The sequence below is a fragment of the Castanea sativa genome, chromosome 1, assembly GCF_040712315.1.
Source record: "Castanea sativa cultivar Marrone di Chiusa Pesio chromosome 1, ASM4071231v1".
Taxonomy (NCBI): domain Eukaryota; kingdom Viridiplantae; phylum Streptophyta; class Magnoliopsida; order Fagales; family Fagaceae; genus Castanea; species Castanea sativa.
Window position 1 is genome coordinate 63,996,775 of NC_134013.1, and position 22,683 is coordinate 64,019,457.

Sequence of the window (22,683 nt, forward strand, 5' to 3'; positions counted from 1 at the left end):
CCAACGTTCCAATGGAGCAATCTGCCAGGTTCAGCAATTCTATTGGTGAAGATGCTCCTGATCCAGCTTTATATAGAAGATTAATAGGAAAGCTTCTGTACTTGACACTCACACGGCCTGACATTTGTTATGCAGTACATAAACTAAGTCAGTTCATGGCTGCCCCTAAAGTGCCTTATTTGCAAGCTGCTTACAGAATTCTTAAGTATTTGAAAAGGAGTCCAGGCCAAGGTTTATTTCTCTCTGCAGAATCAGAACTGAAGCTTAAATCATATTGTGATGCTGACTGGGCAGCATGCCCTGACACTAGGAGATCGGTTTCAGGTTTTTGTATTTTTCTTGGTAATTCCTTGATTTCTTGGAAATGTAAAAAACAGCATCTGGTATCTAGATCTTCAGTAGAATTCGAGTACAGGGCTATGGCCACAGTCACAAGTGAAATAGTTTGGCTCATCTCATTGCTCAAGACTTTTGGATTAGAGCATAAATAGGCAGCTTCCCTCTACTGTGACAGCAGGGCAGCTTTATACATAGCAGCTAATCCGGTGTATCATGAAAGAACTAAGCATATAGAAGTCGATTGCCATTTTATTCGAGAGAAGATACAAGATGGTACAATTAAAACATTCCATGTTCCCTCAAGACATCAAGTTGCAGATTTTTTTTACTAAAGCACTTGGGCACAAATAGTTTCATTATTTGCTGTCCAAGATGAACCTTATAAATATATATAGTTCATCTTGAGGGGGAGTATTGAAGTTTGGTTTAGTTTGTACTTACTTCTGTAATGCTGTACATAAACTACATGCAATAGTTGTAGAAGAAACGATCTGTAGCTTAGTAGGTTGTATACTTTAGTTAGCTGCCACACGTGTATAGAAACTATAGTTAGTTTTTCTGTTAATTGTAGTTAGTTTTCTGTTACAGCTTTACTCTTTTGTGTCTAGTATATAAAGAACAGAGTAGATTAATTATCAATACAAGAATTCATTTTTTCGCATTTCCTGCTTCTTGCTCTGCATTTACTTCTCTGTTGTGTTGAGCAATTCTCCATTATAGAAGCTTAGGATTGTGGAAGATTTTCAACACAATTGATATATGGGCCAATCCATGTTAAGGTGAAGCCAAGGACTTTTAAGCCACTTTGCGGACTTCTTGGGTTTTCTGTTCAAGTTGTTAAGGTAGAGTGAAGACTCTTTTCCCATTTTCATGCTGTCCATTACATAGAAAAAATTTTAATTTCTTTTATTTGTGTTTAGTTGGTGTTTAGTTGGAGTGGTGGAAAGTAGAGAGATGAATTTTTTTTTTGTTTAGTTGAAAAGGAAAATGGGAAGATAGAAAATAGAGTTTGTATGAATTTACACTTATATCCCTATTACATAATACTCTCTATATATATTTTTTGAGACAACATTAATTTTTTTTTAATGTATATAAAATGAATACACAATGTATTATGACATTTCTGGATAAACACACAAAATAGTGTCAATAAAAAACAAACACAATGAAAAAGAATAAAAAGATAAAAAGATAAGTATGACTATCAAATACGAGTATTAATTAACCATAGCTATATCTCAAAAAACTGAAACATATCCTTCATTTAAAAAATAAAATAAAGAGAGAGAAAAAAAAGGCATTCAAATTTAGTAGAGATTTTTTCTCAGAAAAAAAATAATTTTAGTAGAGATTGTGATTTGGTGGGTTCGGAGAGAAACAACTGGGCTCTATTAATTTTTTCTCCCTTCTCCCCTCCTACCCAATTTCGCTCATTTCTTTTTTATCTTCTTTGTTTCACCTACAACCAAATGCAGCCTTAAAGCCCACGTGAAGTACCCCTTTACGTTTGTCCCATTCCTGCACTCAAAGAATAATCTTCATGACACTTTTAGAGCAAACTTACAAGGGTCTTATTTAAGCATTATAATGGTGTCATTAAAAGGTCGTTGTTAAAAGCATAATAGTAGCAATTTGAACTTATTTCACGGCTTCTGAAACAGCTAAAAGATGCTTAAGTATATGCTGAATTCGTGCATCATGCTTAAGAATATGCTATGTTCGTGCATTATCTTCTATTAGTGTGTAACCATGTGCATAAGCATGGGTACAATTACAATTACAATTATACGATTTGAAATTATACTTTTTTGTAAAGAAAATGTTCAAATTATATATAGTATTAGCTTCCACTTAAAAAAAAAAAATCATACATTTCTAAAATATTTAATAGTTTCTCATATATATATATATATATATATATATGTGTATATATATCTCATTTGAAAAATAAAAAACTAAGAAAACTCTTTGTGGTGGGCTGTTGTTGTAATATTGGGCTGGGCTGCCTCCTGCCATACTAGGCCCAAAATGTTCTGGATCAGGGAGTTGAGATCGGTCCAATTGCAACCCACCTTGGTCCGGCTTGTGCACAAACTATGCCCCGTTTGTCAAGATTTTTGGTCATATGCTCATGATAGACACAGAGCTGTTATGACAATTACGACAGACAGATATAATAAAGATAATAAAAGAGATACGTTCGCTACTAAGACAAAAGTAAATAATGGGCCATTACAAGGAGTGCCCGTTTTATGAAATAGCAAAAATAAATATGGAAGAGATTGTAATAAGCTTATTGAATCATGAGAGAGAAAAGTCAGTTTGCCGCGTCAAGTTATGTTATGGTGTCTAAGTCAAGAAGGAAGCCATTTCCTCAATACAAATAATCTCTCCAGGAAGAAATTAAATGCTTTGAGGGAATGGGTCTAAATGACTTGTGCCCAGAGGAATCCTTTACCTTTAGCAGAGAAAATGGGCTTTAGAGTGAGAGAGGGAATCAATCTATTCGATGCATGCCTGCCATTCTATTCTCTCCCTTTTTGTTTTTCTAGTTCTCTCTAATTCTTCCTTTCTTTGCTTTTTGTTTTCTGTCTCAGTGTTTGCTTAGTTGTTGTGAATCTCTCCTTAGAGGTTACTATTATTGTGTTCATCCTCCCCCCTGTGCACGGCAAGGGCCCTTTATATAATGCCTGCCGTGGCTGAATTTTACTATTTTAGCTTTTAACCACCTTTGTCTGGTGTGGGTGTCCTTGCTGACCATTACTGATTGGTCAGTTGCCCAGCTAGCACCACTTACCTGTATTGGCCAATCCACTTCGCATCACTAGATGAAGAGGACTATTTTGTTTGTTTGTTTGCTTGCCGTGACATTTTTACCTGCCACGACGTGGGTGCTCTCTCTCTCCATCCCTCATGGCATGCACCAAGTGGTTCCAACTCATCCTTATTTCTTTTGGGTGGTATGTCATCCCAGCAGGACACTTCCCCCAAAAGAGACTGAGCATGAACCTCAAAATAGGTTTTCCCCTTTCCCACCGGCAGGCCATGTCCTCTTACCTCTGACCCATGACCCATCACTTTCTGTATTGGCTGGGTACAGGCTGGTGGTGTCTAGGCCTTACGCATGCTTCACTTCCATGCTTGTCCAAAACCTGCCTGCTGCTCATGCGTTTGCTGCAGGCTGAAGGCCCGTCTACACATTCTGTCGTCCATCTTTGACTTCTTACGGCGTGACCTGTTTCTTGTTTTCTCATTCTCCATTGGCTAACTCCTTTTAGGGAGTTAGACTTTGCTTGATTGTGGGCTTTCCCTCCCTTAGGCCACTCTTTTGCTTCTTCCTGCGGTCCTGCTATCATTTCCTGCCGCATCATTCTGCTATTCCTGCCGTGATGTTACTTGACCCAAAATTGTTGGGCCTTTTTGGGCATGCTGCTTATTTCTTTTTGATGACCCAGTGAGCTCATTGGGCCTTTTACTACATTACCTATGGGCTCCTGTGTCCCATTTATTTCCTTTTGGGCATCTTTGGCCTATTTACTTTCCTTGGGCATCCTTGACCCTTTCTACTTCTGCATTTCCCATGGGCTTTTACTAACACCTTGGGCTTCCCTAGCCCAATTATTCTATCCTTCATCTTTGGGGCTTATGGATTCTCCATTGCCCCCTTACTTTCTTTACTTGCATTACTTTGGGCCCTTTGTGGTTGCTGTGACTCATTTTTACTTTTCTACATCACATACTACTCATGAGTTTGCTACTTTTATCTTTTCGGGCCTTTTTAGGCCCGTTTTCTTTCTCGGGGCCCATTTGTTTGTTATATGGACCTATGATCCATTATTCTTACCGCTTGGGCTTAATGGCTTTCCTATCCAATTATTAACTCTCTTCTGCCCACGTTGTTGGGCTTCTTCTTCCTACTGAGCTTCCTAAAATGAGCATCGACACTCTTAAAATTTAACCTTTTTTACCCTTACGTTCATCTTATTTTTTCTATCCAAACTTTTCTCTATATCATTATACCATTGTCAAACATACGTTCAAAAAAAAAAAAAAAATTACAGTTACTGCTTATCTTTAAAATATATCATTTGTTTTGAATTTTTTTTTTCCAAATTACATAATATATACAAATTATTAACTTTTACAAAAAAGAAAAGAAAAAAGAAGGGCCTTTGAATGTGTGCAATGTGCGTGCTTAGAGATAAGTATAATTTAAAGTTTTGTTTATTCATAGCCAATCCAAGAGGGAGAAATCGGTACATGTGAGATGATATTCCACGTCAATAAAAGCAAACCAATTAGTACAAAAATATGACATAATAAGTTCAAAATTTCATGTGAAGAAGATGTTAATTTGTATTCGGTGGATTGCTTTTATTGATTTGGAGTAGTGCATTTACTTCTATTTTTCACTTATGTGATGTTTGGTATGGGGGAATCCACATTACTATTGACATCCAGATTCCTAGGAATATGATTCCTTGCAATCTGGATGCCTAGGAATATAGCTATTCCTATGTTTGGTTTCATTGGGAATCTCTTAAGATTCTTAGGAATGTGAGATGATAATATTTGGTTTATTCCTAGGAATCTTAAATGAATTATTTATTTTTTCAATTTTATCCTTAGATTTGAATGTGAACTATCAAGTCCTTTAAAAAAAATATTCTTCTAAATAAATAATGAAAAACAAAATATAAACTATTAATTATTTGTTGAGCAACATACACACAACAGCAAAAATAAATATCTGGCATTAATGGAGGGTCCCCTTCAATTTTTTTTTCCACATGTGAAATCTAAATAGAACTTTGTTAAAAAATATATCAACAGAGTTGTCTATCTTGTTTATCTTATTTTGGCGGGAAAAGATAAATACAAGGGAAAAAATATTGATGATTTGTTTTACATTTTATCTTAATTGCTTAAATGATAAGGAAAATGGTTAAAATTGTCAATTTATAAAAAAAATACAATTTCCTTTAAGCTTGGGAATCTAGATATCCATCTATTTTAAATGGAATCCACATTCCTACTGAGAGGGGTTTGAAGGGGGGATCTAGATTCCCCTAGCATCTGATTTTCTGACGTGATATGCAATCAAACACGAGAATCTTTAAACATTCCTGGAAATTCTAAAACATTACCCCGTACCAAACGCCACATTAGCGTTTTTTATGCTCATTTTCTCTTGCGGTGCAATTGAATTTTGATCTTGTGTTTGATGTGATAGTTTTGCGGAGGCAATGTAAAATAAAAATTTATATTTTCATTTAAAGTTTGTTGTACCACACAACCATGGATTAAATAGAATAAAATTGCGTACTTTTCTTAGCAACTCTAGCGTTTTGCCTCCCAAGGTATTCACGTCTCTCTCTCTCTCTCTCTCTCTCTCTCTTTGGGTTATCAGATGACTACAGTATCATTTAGTAGTTTTAATGGCAAACTCCTTATGTGAAAATTAAAACTAAGACTTTTGTAAAATCCAAGAGAGATATGATGTGGGATCCTTAAAGATCTTAATCTTCAGCCGTAGGATCAATTAATAGCTTTTTGAATGTTATTGACTTAGCTTGAAACTCTTTCAAAATTTTTCCTTAATTTTCTCAAATATACCAAGAAAATATTTGAACTTCTACATTTGCAATAATGTCTATCAACACATTGCAATTGACCCCTAGAGATTAAAGAATTACATATGAGGTCCCATTACTTAAAATTTTATATAATATTTGTCCTTCCACCACACTGTATTCCCATAAGCCACTAGGACTGTATTAATATAACTATCATGTTCCTAGCTTATGTAACCCTTAATATCTTAATTTCATAGTTTCTATTGGACTTCAAAATACTTTTGAAAAACTCTTTAAATACATATACAAATATTATATATATGAAAAACACTTTTGGAAAAAAAGTCATCGGCCGGTTTTGTTTTGAGTCCAGCCCCAATATGAAAATCAACTGAATATATTATCTTCTTTAGAGACTGATAGATTTATTATTGAGTATTTACCTATTTTATTCATTGCAGACATAACCCAATGTATCTGTATATACTGTATAGCCTTTAAAAGAGCATTACCAGTTGACATCACCAAAGCTATGTGCATAATAAATAAATATACACAAACCTCTTATGTTTGAGAGCAATTGAAAAATTCTAATAGAATAACCTTTTAACTAACAATGATCATGCCATAAGGTGTTCTTGATCAGATCTAGTTCAATGTATTTATTTGATACATTACACCCCCTTCTCTGCTTAAAGTTGCTACCTCAAATCAATTCAACCCCTTCCTTTCAAAACCCATCCTCTCCTTCTCTTCTTCTTCAATCTCAGATTTTGTTTTTCTTCTTCTCCCTCCAAATACTCCAAATATCTCTTTCTCTCTCTTTGTCCATTTTTCCTTAAATATCAGTATCACCTCGCATATTTCTCCTCCACTTTCTCTCTCTTTTGGACTTTCTGTAACGAAATATCTTCTCTCTCACTTTTGCTTCTACTTTCAGATTTAAATAAAAAAAAAAAATTTCTCTTCATTAATCCTAGAGTCTTCACTTTGCTTCATTTTTAGACTCTTATGGTAGTTCTTGCAACTTCGTCCGTACAACCAAAGCGTAAGCTCTAGTAAGCTCACTTCACTATATATATATATATAATTCAAATGAGCAATTAAGGTTATTTCCGAGGACGCACCTCGGACCTCGAGAATGAGCACTAGTTATGTGAAGCGCATAAAGTTAAAACATCAAAAAGGAAAAAAAGTAGATTTGGCACAGAATACGAGAATGATGAAAAAAGAAGGGTATAGAAGCCATCCCCTCCGCATTAAATACAAGACAACCACTCCTCTGGCCGCATTAATGAGGAAGTGACCATGAATAGTGGTGGCATAGCTAAGAGTATAGGGTAAAGCTTGCTAGTATGTTCTGGATAGGACAAGAGTTCTAGAAGTGCAATCTCAGCTCTTTAAGTGTAAGATTCAAATAAGTTGTAGCTGGATATAAAAGCAAGAGGAAGATCTAGAGACGCAGGGAGAGACAAGAAAAAGAAAGAAAAGAATCTATCCATCTGTAACTCCAACCTCGGACTAGACTCGAGAACCAACACTTGTATTTTTTTTTAACCAGTTCTTAAGCTGTGAATTAATGGAAGAAGCATCATTTCTTATTCAATTTTATGACGTAAACCTTCTTTATTTGCGCATTGGATATCATAATTAGATTCGACTTCCCATCTCTAAACGAATTTATTGTGATAGAAAACAATAAAATTTTCATTTATTTCCACAAATTGATTAACTACTTTTTTGCCGTTACATACATACATACACATTATATATATGTATATGTATGTATGTATATGTATATTAGCACAATATTGTAAGCTCCAATGGTGATGTTCAATTAATATCCGTACCCTAAAACAATTTAATAATCTATGAAAAATCATTACTTCATGTCTTTGGTTTCTTTAACCATCAACATGATTTTTCTACTGAGATGACATCACATGCCACATTTAAACAAGAGTAAACTATATATTTGATCCTTAACCTTTATTTTATATATTAATTTAGTCCTTGAGCTTTTAAATGTGTTAATTTAGAATGAAAAATATTAACGTGGCTAACAGCTCAAACAAAATATTATTTTTATGCTATCTAAGATGCCATGGACTACCAACTCAACAACTAAAATCCCAACTTATCTATAATATTTGATCAACCACCCAGTTAGGTGAAATTTAAGTCCCTCTCTAATCGTCACCGGTGTTGTCTTCTGCGCTCATGGCATCTCTAACTTCGCCGGTGAATGAAACAAGTTTCTCTTAGAATGTTCTTCTTTCTTAGACTATTGAGAAACTCAACCCCAATTAAGCCGAAAATTAAATAAATATGAGTTTAGTAATTTTTTTTCTTTTTCTCAATACCCAAACAACGAAACAATCTAACATTCCATAACCATTTTGCTTCAACAATAAACAACTCAATTTCCATATCCCAAAAATCATAATCAACCCATTTAAGAAAATTTTCATAACAAATTCACCCAAAAATTGACCCAAAAAAGAATTTCGAAAATTTAAACGTCGATTCTACACAAAGCATTCCCACATATCTGAATTGGAACAATTGGAATGTCACTAAAATCCCAAGGCGGAGCCAATATGCATAGCAAATCATGGGTGTGAGATCATACATATTAAGATAAAATTAAATTACTCCCTTCTTTTCCTTCTTTGATAGCACTACCAATTTGCACAACATTCTTCAACAACCCACCACGCCCTAATATGCTACTTTCATAGAATTTTCCAGGGGCAAATCGGGAAGAGATGGAATGTGAGAGAAAAGGACAACACCGGTGATGACTGGGAGAGGGGCTTAACTGGATTGCCCGACAAATATTAGATTAATTAGGATTTAAGTTGCTGAGTTAACAGTCCAAGTGGCATCTTAGGTAGCATAAAAACAATACTTTATTTGAGCGGTTAGCCATGTTAGTATTTTTCATCCATTATTTAATGGTGAGAATCATTTTAACACATTATCAAAATGTTAAGGACTAAATTGACACATTTAAAAGCTTAAGAACCAAATTGACATATAACGAATAAGTTAGGGACTAAATATGTAATTTATTCAATGAAAAATGCCCATTATGTACGTGAAAATATAATTTATTATCAAATAAAATGCATAATATTACTTTTGAGGGCACATAATTCTAACACAATGACCATGCCAGAACCAAGAAGAAGCATGGATTATTTTCATCGCTGTTCAGGAATTGCAAGTGGAAGTACAATACTAAGTACAATACGCAATGAAGAAGATGACCAATGAGACTGAATCCACATTATTACAAAACATAAATTGAAAGAGAACTAGTCTCTGTTTTAGCCGCATCTCAAACCATGGTGCTTGGAATACTCCAAAAGCGATTAGGTTCAAATTTATTCTACTAAGAAAGTTGGAACTAATTGTCACATTGGTCTGCAACTCTGCATATGTATGATATATCGGCTAATTAGCTAGCCAAGAAGACCTTGAGCCATTTCGCAGACTTCTTGAGGATTCTCTCCAAGTTGTTGAGGTAATCAGTGTAAGCAAGCCCGTACCGCACTGTGTAGCCTGACCCCATTTCCAAGCAGTCCATTAAAGCCCACATGAAGTATCCATTTACGTTTGCTCCCTGCCTGCACTCAAACAACAAACAATCTTTATGACTTTGTTTGTTGGGACAAGCTTTTTTGTGGTCTTATTTATGCATAATATTGGTGCCATCAAAAGAATATGTGACAATTAATTAGTTGTGATTGGCGGATTATAAAGCGGAACAAAATTAGTAGGTAGCACTCAAGAGCATACTTCATGGCCACTGAAATGGCAAAAAGATGTTGAAGAATATGCTGAATCCGAACATCATCTTGTAATGAAGTCTCTACTGCAATAGAATCATCTCGTTTCTCCGGATATCCTGTTCCAAGGCATATAAAATCATATCAAGATAAAAAGAAAAAGAAAAAGATTTTGTGATGTCTTTTTTTGCTTGATGAATTTGAAAAAGAGGAACTATTTTAATTAAATTACTAACCATTCTCAGTAACAAAGAACTTAGGATTGCTGTATGCATTCGAAATATAAACCAATGCATCGGTTAACCCTTGTGGATAGATATAAATTTCAGTGCTGCCTGGTGTCTGGATTAACAATGAAATATCATGTTCTTAGTCGATGTCTTAAAGTCATTGGGTTTAATTAATGTGTAAATGATAGATTTAAAACAAAATAGTCTTACCGGTGCACCAATGAGTACCCCATCTTTCTCAACTGTGACAAATGCAACAAACAGGAAAGATGGATTAGATATTCCTAACTATCAAAACCAAATTTGGGCTAAATACAATTGCATGCTAAATTAAGCTATTTTGCAAATGAAACCACAAAAATTTACCTGAGACTGTAGCATACTGATAGTCAGAATAGACAGTATAGGTTGTATCTTTATCAAATGCTACGGCAGTTGCGTATCTGGATGTATAATAATTGATACCAATAAAGTCGAAGGATCCTTTAATTAAAGTCTTCTCGTCATCTGTGAATTCTGGAAGTCCATCCCCTACCAAAGCCTTCATGATAAATGGGTAATCTCCAAACACTAATGGTTCCAAAAACCTGTACATACAATAGAAAAAAAGAAAAAGAAATTAGACATAATTTTTTAGTCAACAGGATTTGATTATGTATGTGTTTTATTGACAATGACAAATTTTCTAACCATCCAACCAAGAAGTCAAATGCTCTCCGGGCTGCATCTTGATCCTGAATTGAATCTGAACCAGGCAAAAACCATTCTGTCACTAGCGAAATGCCGATTTCTCCCGCTTGGGCTGACTATTAACAAGAAAAAAAAAAACCTAAATTATATAAATAATGTTGTATAGAAATAAAAATGCAAAACTAGTTATTCTAAAGCAAAATGGGTGTCGGCTTATGATTGGCCTAGTGGAAAATGCTGCAAAACGAAAAAAGAAAAGAAAAGAAGATGATGATTTAATTAGATTTCACCTGGTATGTGTCTCTGTAGAGTTTTACAGCTGTGGCATGGGCTAATATAATGTGATGGGCACAAAGGAATGGATCTGTTACAGCATTTTGGAGTGGGTTGGTCGTATCGACTGTATAACCGTACGGCGCCCAGACTTGTGGCTCATTGATAGTAGTCCAGTGCTTCACTCGGTCACCAAAATATTGGAAACAAACATTGGCATAGGCTTTAAAATCATCCCTATCAATAGTAAGGTGGCAACCAACTACATTGATTAATATCTCAGGAAACTTTGATAGTTATAGTGATTAAAATAAGACATCGAATACTGGAAGAACTTGAACCTACACAATCTGGCTGCTCCAGAAGCCATTGTATTTGTCTCCCAGTGCTTGAGGTAAATCGAAGTGGAACAGTGTCACAAATGGGGTTATCCCTGCATGGGAAATTCAGAATCTAGTTCATTTTTTGAACACTTGAAAAGTAAACTAGTTTGAAAATTTAGGAACAAAAACTTGTCCTTTCATTATGAAATATAAGCAAAAGTAGGGTTGAAAAGTAATTAAATTGGTTCATACCATTTTTTATTAGTTCATTAATAAGATTGTTGTAGAAATTGATTCCCTCTTGGTTTATTCCACCAGCTACGGTCCCATCTGCAAGTTGATCATGAGAAAGTACATAAATTTCATATTTTCCGAAATAGTTGGCTTGTTTGAGGTTGGGTTGTTTAGAAGAAGAAAATACCCGGCAGAATTCTTGACCAGGAAATGGAGAATCTGTAAGTGTCTGCCCCCATATCTACTAGCGCTTGCACATCATCCTGTGTTGTGAGCCCGTTAGAAAAAGAAAGAAAGAGAAAAGCACTATCTTTTTATTTTTATTTTTTTAGTTACAAATTAGCTAGTGACAAGAAAGAAGTTGTATTTATTTGGTGAAAATATTGACCGTTTGCATGAAGTTCGTATTTTATCCATAAACCTTAAAAAGTTAATTTTCAATTCTTAAACTATTGAAAACATTAAACTTTCTTTTAAGATTATTATTATTTTTTAATTAGCTTGACCGCAAAAATATAAGAACAAAAAAATTTTCTTTCAACAATTTAGGAATGAAATAAGATTTTTTTTTTTTTTAAAGTTTTAAGACCAGAAGGTGTAACCTTATTAACAATTTAGAGAAGCAAAGGAACGTTTTTTAAGGTTTTGGGATGAATATCGAAATTCATGCAAATTTTAGGTATAAAAATAATATTTTAACCCTTTTTTAAATTCCTTTTGATGTATTGTTGTGTTACAAATTTATTTTCCAAAAAATAATGCTAAAAATATTACAAATTTTACTGTACAATTTTCACAAACTAATGTTATATCAATCAGAAAAATATAACTCAAACATTAATTTCTTTTTATTAAGATTTTTAATATTCATTTATAATGTTGTTGAAAACCACCAATCACATTTATTATCATATCAGTATATAAAAGTTAAGTAGTAAAATTTGTAGTATCTTTAATATCTATGCCATTATTTAAGGGGCTTCCATTGTTTGGATTCCTAATTTTTTTAGTTTAAAACTGCCCCTACACCCCTATATTTAAGTAGAGACAAACTAAATGACAATTCGGTAAAAATGTAATTCTAAATCCCACTAAAACATTGCCTAAAAAATAGGGTCATTCTCTTGTATATTTTCAAATTTCTTTATCTATTTATAAATTAAATTCTCAAAATAAAAATTATATATATATATATAAAATAAAAACACAGATTCTTTTTGCTACAAAATAAGACCACTAAAAAAAAGTCTTATCGCATGTGCGAAGCGTGTGTAATGAAGCTAGTTTTCCTTTATGAATTTAGGTTGCTACAAAAACTTCATCCACTAAGAAGGGAAAAAAAGAGACAATTTCCCCCTACATTTATTATTATTATTGTTATTATTATTATTTATAAAGCTTTATTATTGATATAAAGCAGATCAACAATCCTTCCAATGCATAAGAATATTTTCCGAATTTGAAATTCATGATCTCTTTTATGTCTTTCTCCTTCCAAAACATAAAAAATATAAATAAAAAAAGAGAAATAAAGATAAAAATGCTAATGTTATAAAAACATTTAGGGTAATTATAACCCCTCATTTGAGGTTTGGGGGAATGACACTCTATGCTAATTTTAAAGAAAAAAAACACTTCATTGAGGTTTGAAGAAATTAATTAACACTCAACTGCTCCCATTTATATTAGAAACAAAATATTTTAAATTTTTAGAAGAATCTCTTTATAAAAGTTTAACCATAATTAGTAAAAACATAACTGATAAGGTTAGAATAAAAATGCAAAATTTATCAAGTACTAAAATACTTGCAACAACAAATCTCTCTTTTATAAAAAAAAAAAAAAGAGAGTAAAAGACATGTTTAATATTTTAAAATGCACTTTAAATTAAAATTTTAAAACAACCCTCCAAAGCCAAGCTCACCCTCCAAGGCCACAACCCACAGACCCATTAACCCACTCGTTTCTTCTTTAAATTGAGTCCCAGGTACTTGATGTTTTGGGGATTTGATTAAAGTGTTTTGCTACTGTGGTTGGGATTGTTGACTGGCTGGGTTTGAAGTTGTAAGGTTGTAGACGGAGGAGACGAGATTTGGAGTGGCTCAACTGTGAGCCCTGTGAAAGAGAGAGGACTGTTTGTTTTTCGGGAAGATGTGGGATTTTTTTATGGGTGAGATTTTTATTGGTTACACAAAATAAACATAGGAACCAAACTAGTGTAGATGATTAGTCCATGCGAGCTACAAATCGAAGGTCGGTCATCATGTGTTGTTCCTGCCAGCTTGGTCATCATGGTTTGTTGTTGATTAGATGAACCGGGGTTGCTAGGATTTTTGTCTGCGTGTTCTTGTCTTCTTGAGTCAAACAAGCAGTGGAGAATTTAGATCTATTCAGGTGAGAATTTAGATCTATTCAGGTAATAATGTGATATTAATTAAATACACTATTACATTTATAATATCAATTTGAATTATGTAATAGACCCATTTAAATAAAGATTATATAAATATATATATATATATATATATATATTTTTTTTTTTCATTGAGTGACACACTATCATTCTTGTATTTTTAAAAGGTAAAAAAATTAATATCCTTTTCTAAGGATAAATGATATATTCACAATTTTATTTGGTCGGTTTAAAAAATTAGGTTTTATTAATGTATGTTTTTAGAGTATATATTAATAGATTGTCTTAAAAACATTTTTAAGAAAAAATATAAAAATAATGGACTGTTTTAACAGCTTTTTAATTCCTCATACAAAATTTTTTAAAATAGATGATTAATGTATAATCTGTGATCACCCATTATCTCAACCCAAAAATTTTTTTTGGGCACTCGAGATCAATGAGCAGTGATATGTAAAAGAAATGTGATGAACAACGCATCATGAGCAGTGATATGAAAAAGAAATGTGATGAACAATGCTATCGAGTATTCAATAACTTTCTAGAAATGAGAGAACTTTATTGGGTACACTACTCTCCAACGAGCGGTGACGTCTAAAAGAAATGTGCTGAACAATGCTATCAGAGTACCCAACAATTTCCTAGAAATGAGGTCAAACTTTTGAACTATATATGCTGATATGCAGTTATGCACACGAGTTGTGTACTATATATGCACACGAGTTGTGTGCTTTATATATTGCTTTCTGTACTTCCATCCCGAGTAGAAATACCGTTTAAAAAATAAAAAATCTTTTGTAGAAATGGTTTTATATCATTTGTTTAGAACAATGTAGCAATATTCATATATACTTTGTAAAGATTGTATGAATTGACTGCATAGTCTGTGATTCCATCACCATCTTGGATATAACTATCCCAGGTCGCTGGTCCTCTCCCTCCTTCATCACCTTTTCCTTCTGTCTGTACCATTTCATTACATGTCAGTTATATATGCAAAGCACGTATTCTATATAAATGAATGTATGTGTGTTTATAAGAGAGAGAGAGAGACCTGAAAAGCAGAAGTGGAGCAACCAAACTTGAACTCAGTAGGGAAGTCTTTTCTTGCTATTTTTTTGGTTGTAGTTGTTGTATCCTGGGTGTCGTCTGTGCTGGTAGTTTTATCAGTAACTGAAGTTGGTGGAACAGAACCTTTCCAACATCTAATGGTAAGCCTCAAACTCTTATTCTCATTTCTCAGAGATGGGACTCTCCGACTTGCTCCAAAAATGGTAGTTTCTGATTTCTTTAAAGAACCCAAACCAGCCATCGATGGCCTCATTGGCAATGCAAGGTTAAATGCCATGTTGAGAGAGAGATAGAGAGAGATCTAGAGAGAGAGAGAGAGAGGAATTTGGTGCTTAGGGATCTATAGCTAGGGGCTATTTATAGATTTGACGTGATGAAAGAGTATGGGAAATTTGATTGAGAACTTTGGTGTGGTCATAAATTAGGGCGTTAAAAATATATATATTAGAAGAGGTTATAACCCTTGTTCATTATATATAAAAAATAAAGTCAGTTAACACGTGTATGGTTGAAAAATTATCCCATTTGTTCATTTCATGGCAAACCAAAATGGAAAAGGTTAACCTTTCAAAATAAAAAGAAAAGAAAAGAAAAGAAAAGGTTAACATTACACCGAAAGTGTCAACTAGTACCATGCATTTTTTTTTTTTTAATTTTGTTGGTAGAAAGGAGAATAACATTAACAACTAACCTAACTCCAAAAAGGAGTTAACATGACGATCATACAAGGTACTGACAGAATCTAAACTAAGAAGTAAAGCAACATTCGAGGGGCTCATAATAACATCGATACCATTCGGGTTCCCATCCTCCTTCTCCACAAGATCAACAACCATCTTCGTATCTAACTCACGTGTTATATTTGTTGCCTGCATGTTACCTGTTTTTTCCTTTTAAGTTTTTTTCGTTTGGTAATGACTTTTAGTTGGCTTAATTTTACCAATACTGTGGGTCCTTGGCTTGTTTTTGTCAGAAATCACTGCTTTGCAGGTCTTATCCACTAGATTTTTGCTTACTTTTTTGTTTATTGTAGGTCCATTCTACCCTTATTTTTTTTTGCTACACTAATTTTTTAAAAAAAAACTTAAAAAAAAAAATTTAGTTTACAGCTTTTATTTACAATATTTTTAGCACAAAACTAAAAATAAACTGTTTTCAAAAGTGTATTGCATATAAGAGTAGGCAAATGCAAGTGTAAGCCAATAAAAAATAAAAGTGAAATAGTGAAGAGTGCTGTGTATCACGAAGTATTTGTAATATTTTTAGTATTAATAACTATTTTTTTATTGAAAAATTCTTTTTTTGTGTTATGCTTAAGCGTGATGATATTTATTATAGAGAGTATTTGATAAAATACTTTTCTCGATTGTCAAATTTATTATTTTGACAATTTTTGCGGAGAGAAATCGATCTCAACAATTGGTATCAGTATCAGTGCAGGTTTCTTCCAGAGGATCTAATGAAAGGAGAAAATGCCGGCAACTCAGGTTTCACATGCATTCTCAAGACAGCTCAACAATTTCAACTATGAACTGTGGTGGTTGTGCATGAAGTCATACTGGAAGGAAATGATTTGTGAGAAGTTACGAGCCGAGAAAGCATGGCCCCGTCAAAAAGCTCTTTACTTGCTCAAGCAATACATGGAGGATATATAATATGCTAATTCACATATATAAAATACAAATATAACAAAGTAGGCACGGCTCACAGTGTCACACATTAGAGTGGTGCTCATGAGGTACCAATTCAGCAACTCATCCTGTTTCATTTCAAATTAATGGAAAAAAATTGTTAAAATTTTAGTGAATTTAAAACTTAAATTTTGGCTCTTGCCTCCCACCTCACAAGAATTTTGTACTTGTGGAATGACCACTGTACTAAGAGTGTGTGGTGTTGATTATGTTTATAGTGCTAATATCTTACTTTATTTGACAAAATTTAATGTATTGTCCCCTGGTACATAGTTGATAAAAGCTCTGTTGTGGGAAAATCTTTACTGGGAGTAGGGTTTATTTGGTTGGAATGGTGAAAAATTAGAACAATAGAAAAAAGAGGAAGGGATAGAAAAATGAGAGGATGAAAAATATTTAGTTTTCTATTATATGTGCTTGGTTGAAAGGATGAGAAAGTGAAGAGATGAACAATTTATTTATTTGGTTAAGAAGAAAAATGAGATGATAGAAAATGAAATTGGTATAAATTTAGAGTTATGTCTCTGTTAAATAAAACAAAAAGTATATGAATAGTACTTCATCTATATATATATTTTTTTAATAAAAAGGATAGAAAGTTCAAGAACCCAAAATTTATTTGTAAAAAAAAGAAAGAAAAACCAGCTAACTGTTTGAGAAAAGAGAGGACAAGCACAAAAGAAAAAGGAAAAGAAAAGAAAATGAAGATAAGCACAAGTGAAAAAAAGAAACCGAATGAATATATGAAGAGCCAAAAAAATATTATTAAAAAAAGGATTTTACTAATGTGTACTCTAAGGGCACACAATAGTATACTATTTTTGAAAAAAGTTTTATCGAGAATTGAAAAAGTTGTATAGTTTTTTCAATTCCTCATAAAATATTTTTAAAAATAAATAGTTTAATATGTGTCTTTAATTAGGCACACATTATCTAAACCCTTAAAAAAAAAGTCAAACGAAGCAGAGTATAAAAGCACACTTAGCCTAGACAACTGTTGCAGGGCATTTTCACTTGTGTATTCATTCGGAAATGGGGTGATTTAATTTTGGTGTGGTCAGAGAAAAAAATTGTCGGGCTCCACTATTTTTCTGCTCTTTTTTTCCTTCTAACTAAATACACATTATTTATTTTCTTTCCTCCATTTTTATTCACTTTGTTTTCAACTCAACCAAAGACTCCCTAAATTCATATGAAATTAAATATTATTTTTGTGTATTAGGCAGATTGTTTTAATTAGTTCAGAGTACCACATTAATTTCCATTTCCTAAGTTGCATTTCTTTATGCTCATTTTCTATAGTGCAATTCGTTCAATGACGATGCTAGAACCATGAGAATATGGACTATTTTCATAGGAATTACAAGTAAAAGTATAATACTAACTTTTTTACAATGAAGTTAAGAGTCTTGTAACTTAATTAATTGATATCTTCTGGTATTTTCAACCGGGACACTAGAGTTCAAAAAAGATGAAAGCTTGGATTAGAAGAAATTGTGTGTGTTTGGGCTAGAATTGTTAAAATAAGTTTTGTTTTTTGTTTTTTGCCTTTTGTCTTTTGTCTTTTGTCTTTTTTTTTTGTTTTTGTTTGTGTGTGTGTGTGTGCGCGCGCAAATAATCTAGCTATATATATATAGAAACAAACTAGTTTTTAGCTTTTTATAACACATTTAACATAAAAAGTTACTAAAAATTTATGTTATGAATACCGTTTCTGGTGTTCTGTTTTGATTTGTCTATTGAAATGAAATATTTTAATACTGACTTGTTTTTGCGTACCGTTTTAAGAGTTATTGGCTCACTCCACACGCACGTACACACACAATTTCCATAAGATAATAACTAATTACCAAAGCATATACAAATAAGTAAATGATAGGGTAATTATTCCTTTAAAAACAATTATTATTTATCTATACTAGTATACTAGTATTGATTGGGTGCCTTTTTTTAATTATTATTTATCAAGGTGTAGTACCATTTGAAAGTTTTAACTGTTAGCTCATGTATAATAGGTTGATCGGTGGATCACGTGGCACAATTTGCTATAATTACAAAAAACGTGGAACTCTTTCCTTGATTAATTAATGATTACACATTTATAGTGTCATCTACCCCACCCAACTCCATTTCCCCTATCCGAATACAACTACTGGTCTCTGCGTTTTAAAATTCTAACTTATTACACTCTCCCTGCCTCTTTTTTGCTGAAAAATGCAAATATGTGAAGGTTAAAGTTTCATGAGAAAGAGCACTCACAACAGTGCTGGTATATAGATATATTGCTATTTTTTAACTTCTCAAACACAAAAAGTGATGCTCCAGCAGTGGAGTTATAGCAAAATTTTTTTTGCTTCCAGCTACAGTGCACATCTAAAGATAGATGTGCACTGTAGCTCAAACGTAAAAAAAAAAAAAAAAAATTTATTAAATTTCTCTCTCTCTCTCTCTCTCTCTCTCTCTTTCATTTAAAAACTATTTTCTCTTTCTTTCTTTTTCTCACTCTCTCCTGCTTCTCTTATTTCTTCGTTTTTCCTTCTGTCTCTCTTTTTTTTTTTTTTTTTTTTCCCATCTACTCTCTGCTTCGCCGACCTGTTCTTCACCAGTCTTCGCCGACCTGTTCTTCGCCGACCTGTTCTTCGCCGACCTGTTTTTCGCCTGTTCTTTGTCGACCTGTTCTTGGTTGGTTGGTAGTGGTGGTGGATCGGTTTGTGGTGTTTTTTTGTTTTGTGGGGTGTATTATTTTATTATAATAGAAATATTATTTTATTGTGATGTTTATATTATTTTATTGTGTTGAAAGTTAAAATAGATCCACTGCTGCAGTATGTTTTGTAAAATGTATAGGTAAAATAGATAAAGTAACTTTTTGTAGAGCTAAATTGCTAAAATTTTAGCTCCACTGCTGTGGATGCTCTAATTCACCTCAGACTCAGAATCATCAAAGGTCACCTTCAGTTTATACCCCCTCTCTCTTCATTGTTGTCTGATTTTTGGTTATAATTGTGTACAATTGCACCTGGACCCAAAGATAGACGTGGGCTCAGGCCCAATGAGCCTTAAACAATAAAATTTGTAGAGTATGGATTTGAAATCTAGTTTAGGGGTATTGGAAACTTGATAAGCAGGCTAGAATGCCACAATCTTTACAAATGATAAACAAATATGACAAGGGAACCTCCTCGGACGTAAGCCGATGACGATTTGTATATTGCTTCTCTTTTATGCCAAAAATTACAGTTCTTAGTTCCTTTTTTAGCTAACTGACCGATCCCCCTTTTTCTTTTCTCCCTCCTCTTCTTAAATATTCTTCTTCTTCTTCCCTCTTATATCCACGTGTCACACAAATCTTATCCTTAGGTGCCCCCTTCTCCACCACCATCTTGAAGTCTTTAAATAATAGCAGGAAAGTTGAATTCTACTGTTCAGGGGTCATTTCTCCATTAATGCGGCCAAGGAGATAGGTGTAGGGTCTTTAATGTGGAGGTAGCAGCCTTTTTCTCAGATATTTCTATCATGCGGTTGCCTCTAGAGGGTACTTGGATCCCCTTCTTACCTAATAGTTTTTCCAGAACTCTGCCTTTAATCTTCTTGGCAAGTCCCAGGGTGTTCGCCGGGCCCATCCGAGGAGACATTCATCCTCGGACGGTTCCTCGGATGTCTGTAGTGTAGGCTGACTTGTAGGCTTAGGGGCCTAATGACAAAAACAAACTGGTACCAATTGATCAAGCCCACGACCCGTTTGTTTATTTTATAAATCTTACCCCCCACAAATTGATGCCGTGAGTTAGAATAGAATCAGTGTAACTCGGAAGATCAGTACTCAGTACACTGCTACGTACATGTAATGCTTAAAAAGATATGCTACCTTGTTGTGAGTCTTGTTAGGAACGGACCCCAGATTTCTTTGTTACTCACCCACGGTACAATAAACATTGTTAGATCATAATATGCGTAACATTTACACAATTTTATCTAAAAATGATTTATATTAGATTGTGTATAATTGTGTAAATTTAAACGTTTGCTATAATAATTATGTAAATTTATATTGACACTACTCATTTTACATTTTTTATATTTATTTTTTCTTTATGTATCTCGAGATAAAGAAAGAGAGTGGTGATGATTGTCGTAAGTGAAAAAAGAGAATCAACTAAAAAAGACAAAGAAAAAGAAAAATTGATATTTTAATGAAATGTAGTGTAAAATAGATAATCTAATGTGGAGAATTTTGATAATTAAATATGTAAAATAGAAAATGTATGTTCTTATACTAAAATAGACAAAAAAAATTGTAAGAGTCGATGCAAATGTCCTTACATACCCACTACCAACATTTAGTGGCGGCTCTAGGATTTTTTCTTCTAGGAGGCCAATAAGAAGATAAATCTTAGATAGAAAATGAATCTTTTGGTTTATGATATTTCTTTATTACAAATTTGTCCATAGTACTAGCAAGAAAATAATAAACTATTAGTTCATTTGGCATATAGTTTCTTAATACAATGAACATACTAATTATTATTGCTAAGATGAAATTTTGAAAATCATCCAATTCAATAAAAATATTAATTATTATTGATAAGTGAACTTTAATTATTATTGCTCATAATTCTTCTATCTATTAGTTTGTTTTAACTCTTTACAATTCTTGTATTTAACAATTCAATTCAACTTTGACAACTATTATTCTTTATAATTGTATTAAGTGTGTTTGAGTTTTGATTATAAGACAACTTATTACTTCATCTTTTGTCGTACTATATTTGTAAATCTCATGTGAGTTCTTACTTATTTTGTACTTAAAGAAGAAAGTTAGATAAATTGTTCCCAAATAGATGCTAAGAAAATATTTGTTGTGTTACATTTACTTTTATCATTACTTAATCACTCTTAGCTTGTCCCACGCCTCTAGTCCCCACTCAACAAATAATAAATTAAAAGCACTTCAAATTTAGTAACTAATTTTTATTTTTAAGATTTTAGATTAAATTGGCTTGTTGATGAGTTTTTTTTAGTTTAAAAATGTCAAAATATTAATAAGAGAATTATATTTAAGATTATTTTACTTGTGATTAAAAAAAATTAGGATAAGAATGTTCAAATTTTTATTTTAAGAGGTCAAACAAAATAAGTATTTTATATATTATATATTCTTTTTTGCCAAATCAGGATTTGAACCCACTGGATCGGGGCTAGCGCGGACCGTGCCGACATTATATGCATTTTATAATGGACTGCTAGCACACTTTTCTTTACCTTGCCAATTTTTTTTTTTACTGAATCATTGCGCCCTAGTCTGTCGTGCATGTTCCAACAAACGGTCAAAACAAATAAACGCTATTTATCAAACTGTCAAACCGATACACACTAATCTATCAAACTGTCAAACTAATAAAACTAGTATTTTATATTCTTTACCGGCCCCACCCCTCTATATATAATATGGCTTTACTCACAAGTTACAATAAAAATAATTTTTAATATTTGACACAGGCTCACAAACACAATCACATCTGTGAGCTGACAATTCGATTATTCATATATTCAATTCAGTGTCATTTCAAGCTAATAGTAAAGGATAAAATACAATGAGGATTTGATCGAAGATGGCCAACGAGAGCGAATCTATATTTATTATTATAATAAAGAGAATTACAAAAGATCAACTGAAACATACAGTGCTTGGAATACTCCAAAGCGAAAAGGTTCAAATTTATTCTGATAATTAAGAAAGTTGGAACTAATTGCATGTCACACAAGCAAATTGGTCTGCATATGATGTCTGGGTTGACATATCTTAAGTTTAACGTTTCACAAAGGACTAGAGCCATTTTGCAGACTTCTTGGGGATTCTGCTCAAGTTATTAAGGTAATCTGTGTAAGTAAGCCCAAATCTCACATTGTAGCCTACCCCATTTCCATGCAGTCCATTAAAGCCCACATGAAGAATCCATTTACGTTTTACTTTACCCCCTTCCTGTACTCAAACAACAAATAATCTTTATGATGACTTTGTTTTTTGGAACAAACTTGTTTAATG

General features: G+C 33.0%; 1 protein-coding gene across 1 annotated transcript; it reads right to left on the reverse strand.

Annotated features, from left to right (window-relative positions):
* Positions 1–9,056: 9,056 nt before the first annotated feature.
* Positions 9,057–15,263, reverse strand: LOC142606728 (beta-glucosidase 13-like). Its single transcript, XM_075778068.1, has 12 exons — positions 14,930–15,263; positions 14,728–14,838; positions 11,650–11,725; positions 11,481–11,558; positions 11,251–11,338; positions 10,923–11,142; positions 10,633–10,748; positions 10,309–10,529; positions 10,153–10,184; positions 9,949–10,054; positions 9,723–9,831; positions 9,057–9,550 (listed from the first exon to the last, which is right to left on the reverse strand). Exons 1-12 carry the CDS (start codon positions 15,221–15,223, stop codon positions 9,382–9,384), a joined length of 1,620 nt encoding a protein of 539 aa, XP_075634183.1. The 5' UTR covers positions 15,224–15,263; the 3' UTR covers positions 9,057–9,381.
* Between the last annotated feature and the right edge of the window lie 7,420 nt (positions 15,264–22,683).

Bases quoted from the DNA above. Each gene is read 5' to 3' on its own strand.
- LOC142606728 (XM_075778068.1), bottom strand. From the start codon at position 15,223: ATGGCATTTAACCTTGCATTGCCAATGAGGCCATCGATGGCTGGTTTG. The intron at 11,726-14,727 runs GTATATATGAAT...CTCACAACACAG, and splicing joins ATTCATACAATCTTTACAAA to GATGATGTGCAAGCGCTAGT. The intron at 11,143-11,250 runs GTAGGTTCAAGT...TACTATTGATAG, and splicing joins TTCTGGAGCAGCCAGATTGT to GGATGATTTTAAAGCCTATG.